At 42.4% G+C, this 3,933-nt stretch overlaps 1 protein-coding gene across 1 annotated transcript; it reads left to right on the top strand.

Annotated features, from left to right (window-relative positions):
• The first annotated feature begins 1,552 nt into the window (after positions 1-1,552).
• LOC128741493 (aldehyde dehydrogenase, mitochondrial-like) lies at positions 1,553-3,245 on the top strand. Its single transcript, XM_053837359.1, has 2 exons — positions 1,553-2,479; positions 2,541-3,245. The coding sequence occupies exons 1-2, from the start codon at positions 1,666-1,668 to the stop codon at positions 3,191-3,193; spliced, it is 1,467 nt and encodes a 488-aa protein (XP_053693334.1). The 5' UTR covers positions 1,553-1,665; the 3' UTR covers positions 3,194-3,245.
• Positions 3,246-3,933: the final 688 nt, after the last annotated feature.

The following is a 3,933-nucleotide window of genomic DNA, read 5'->3' as shown; positions in this document are numbered from 1 at the left end:
TGTGCAGAGATCTATTTGAACGCTTTTTTTTCACTAAAGAATCCCTAGCAGTCAAATTTCCTACGTTTTCTCGTGCGATGGAGAAGAAAATGTCGACAATCGTTCCGTCATTCATAAATGAAAATAACTCTCGCAACGCATTGTCGTTATTCTACAACCGGGAAAACTTGCATGACCTGCAGAAATTTTGCAGAATAACATTTGTCATGCCGTCCTACACAAATACATGCGCGAAAAATTTTGATGGACGGGTTTCAAAACGGTACGACGAATTTAAGATATAAAGTCAGTTGCGTAATTTCAATAAAATGCTTTAGTAATCGCTTTTTAGTGAATTCAAAGGGCACGGATCGGAAGGTAAGTGTATTTGAGTCAAATTAGCAGCAGAACTTTTGAAGTATTCCTTAAATCCACTTAAGAAATGATGAAAATTAGAGTGGCTTTCCTTACTACGACGGAAATTAGAAATAAACTCTAAATGTTGATCATTCCTTCGCATTACAAACGGCGACGACGACGACGCCTATTTCATAACATGTCAACAATTTGAAGAAGAGGGCGATTAAATTTGCACTGTCATTGTTTTTTCTTACCTCTCCTAGTCACCTTGCATTGGGATGCATTGCGAGATTACAGCGTGTTTTCTAATGTTTGTGCGGTTCTGTGCCATGGGCAGCTATTTTGAGCAAACGAAATAAAGTGCTTCAGCCGTGGCTTCAGCTTCAGTAGTGGATATTTCACGTGCTTTTAACTTTTTTTTTTGGAAAATAACTAGAACCAAATATTACAAATGTTCCTGGTAAACTGTTAATTCAATTTATTAGAATCCGTTATAGTTAAATAACTAATATTTAATTACTGAATAACCAACTCTAATTAGACGTAACAAAAAGAACTTCAAAAACCGGCTGTGACTGTAAATGTTTAGCTAACATTATTAGTCACGCTAACCTTGGTTATAATAAGCGGAGGCTTTGAATTCTTTGAAATTTCAACATCATCAGTTTGCAATCTACTACAGTCTAATGGCATAATTTATTATGTGAATACAAAAAAATAAAAAAGAGTATTTACACGCTTGTCCGAAAACCCGTCAAAATTGATTTATTAAATTCACTTATCTGTTAAAGTGTGTGAACGGGATAACATTATGAAAAAAAAAAAAATTTTTGGAGGAAATTTTTTTAAAGTGCAAGAATTGTATTAAAAAACTACATTAAAAATTGATATTTTTATCTTCTTAGACATTTTGAACACACCATGGTAATACTTTTAAAAAATAAAACTGTAATTTTAAGTGATATTGACCTTGCATTAATCTTTACTTTACTAATCAGAACTTTTCTTCTATTCTGTTCCAGAAAAAAATTATTATTATTTGAACCCCAGCCCAGCTGTTGTAAAGAACAAACAAAACGAACACAATCACTGATAAACCAGCCGGTTGGCGTGGCGGCCGGTTCTATAAATATTCAACACCGATGTCAGAAGAAGAGTTTTTTTTCGTTTTTTCGTTCATCGCCACATACTAAGCAGTCGACGCTCCAGCAGTACAAAGCAGTCTTGAAACCGATTTTGTCGCGGTTAGACGTGTTATTGTGCTTGATTTTCGCTTCGTTTTTTTTTGTTGCCGCTTGTTTGTTAAGTGCTTTTTAATTGTGCAAAATGGCCATCCCACAACCGCAGGTTAAATTCACACAAATCTTCATTAACAACGAGTTCGTAAATGCCGTCAGTGGAAAAACGTTCCCCACGATAAACCCGGCAACCGGTAAAAAAATCGCCGATGTTGCCGAGGGCGATAAGGCCGATGTCGATCTGGCGGTCGCGGCCGCCAAGGCTGCCTTCGAGAGGAAATCGGTCTGGCGCCAAATGGATGCCTCGGCTCGAGGAAAACTGCTTCACAAACTGTGTGACCTGATGGAGAAAAACCTAGAATACTTGGCCGCTTTGGAATCGCTGGACAATGGCAAACCGTACGCGAGCGCGGTCTACGATGTGCACGCGTCGGTCGCCTCTCTCCGATATGCTGCTGGCTGGGCCGATAAGATCAGTGGAGACACTCTGCCCTCGGATGGACCTCATTTGACCTACACCAGAAAGGAACCGGTCGGTGTGGTGGGACAGATTATTCCCTGGAACTATCCGATGCTGATGCTGGCCTGGAAATGGGGACCGGCTCTAGCAACCGGTTGTACGATCGTAATGAAACCGGCAGAGCAGACTCCATTGACGGCACTGTACCTGTGCTCGTTGGCCAAGGAAGCCGGTTACCCGGCCGGTGTAATCAATATGGTTCCCGGGTATGGAGCAACCGCTGGAAATGCCATCACCGTTCATCCGGATATCAAAAAAGTCGCTTTCACTGGGTCGGTGGAAGTTGGCAAGAAAATCATGGCCGGTGCTGCTGGCACTCTGAAAAAGGTTTCGCTGGAACTGGGAGGAAAAAGCCCGCTGGTTATCTGTGATGATGTTGATGGTGAGCCTTTTCCACATTCAAAGTGTGATAACATTCAACTGAGCTAATCTTATCTTTTCAGTCAATGAAGCAGCACAAATTGCCTTCGCGGGTGTGTTCGAAAACATGGGCCAGTGTTGTATCGCTGCAACGCGTACTTTTGTTCAGGAAGGAATTTACGATGCATTTGTGAAGAAGGCGGCTGAACTGGCCAAGTCCCGCAAGGTCGGATGCCCGTTCGCTCAAGACACTCAACATGGACCGCAAATTGACGATACCCAGTTCAAAAAGATTTTGCGTTATATCGAAATTGGCAAGAAGGAGGGAGCCAACCTGGTCACTGGTGGAGTTCAAGTCGGTACCGAAGGATACTTTATCGAACCAACAGTATTTTCGAATGTCACCGATGACATGACCATCGCTAAGGAGGAAATCTTCGGGCCGGTGCAGAGCATCATCAAATTCAAAACTCTGGATGAAGTGATTGATAGGGCGAACGCCACCAGCTTCGGATTGGCTGCCGGTATCGTAACAAAGAGCCTGAACAATGCCATCCTGTTCAGCAATGCCGTCGAAGCTGGTTCGGTTTGGGTTAACACCTATCTGGCCGTTCACGTTCAAGCACCGTTCGGAGGGTACAAACAGTCCGGAATTGGACGTGAAATGGGCAAGGATGGCATGGAATTGTATCTGGAAACGAAGACCGTCTCCATCAGACTACCTTCGAAGGTGTAAGCTAGAATTGTGCTTTTCGTTTTCATTTTTGTTTTCTACTCAGGCAGTGTATCTTGATAATAAAATATAATTGTTTTAAAAGAATATCACCGCAAGCAGCTTTTGTAGGATGGCCAGTCCTATTAATCATTCCTATTTAAGGCAAAATTGCTACCCTGGTTCCCCCACACTTGTATACTTGTGAGTGCACGTCGTCCATTAAAATTCTTGTCAGTCTTTAATTATCCATCGCACGTACATATAAAACACATCCGCCGAACATGTAGGTATCGCCTAGTTTGGCCGCGCACTAAGTCACTGTACGAGCTCGCAAAACAAGTTTTGGTGTGTGTCTGGTCCGGTCTGGTCATGATGATAGGCTCTGCATGCTCTGCTCAATTGAGAATCGCGCGAAACGCGAAACGCGATGCGAACCAGACAGAAGACGCCATAATCGCTAACTTCCTTCACTCGGGCGTTGGTGTTGAAGCGCGAAACGAAAGTGATTCTGCTATTATAACCGGATCAGATTACCACCAAGTCGAGCGAGTTATGCGCTTCTATGTATGTCGCTCTGTTGGTGATTTTTATGCTCCCGCGGTGGGTGTTTTTTTTCCTTTGTGTGAAATTCAATCGCAAGCACCAATCAACTGAGGTCATAAAAGTCAACACGCAAACAATGCGTCTTCTTCAGCGTTTCGTTTCAATTTCCGATGAACTGGATAGATTCGAAAATTGTTTTAGTTCGATATTGTTTACCC

The sequence above is a fragment of the Sabethes cyaneus genome, chromosome 3 (genome assembly GCF_943734655.1).
Source record: "Sabethes cyaneus chromosome 3, idSabCyanKW18_F2, whole genome shotgun sequence".
NCBI classification, from domain to species: domain Eukaryota; kingdom Metazoa; phylum Arthropoda; class Insecta; order Diptera; family Culicidae; genus Sabethes; species Sabethes cyaneus.
This window is presented reverse-complemented; position numbering and strand designations above follow the sequence as displayed.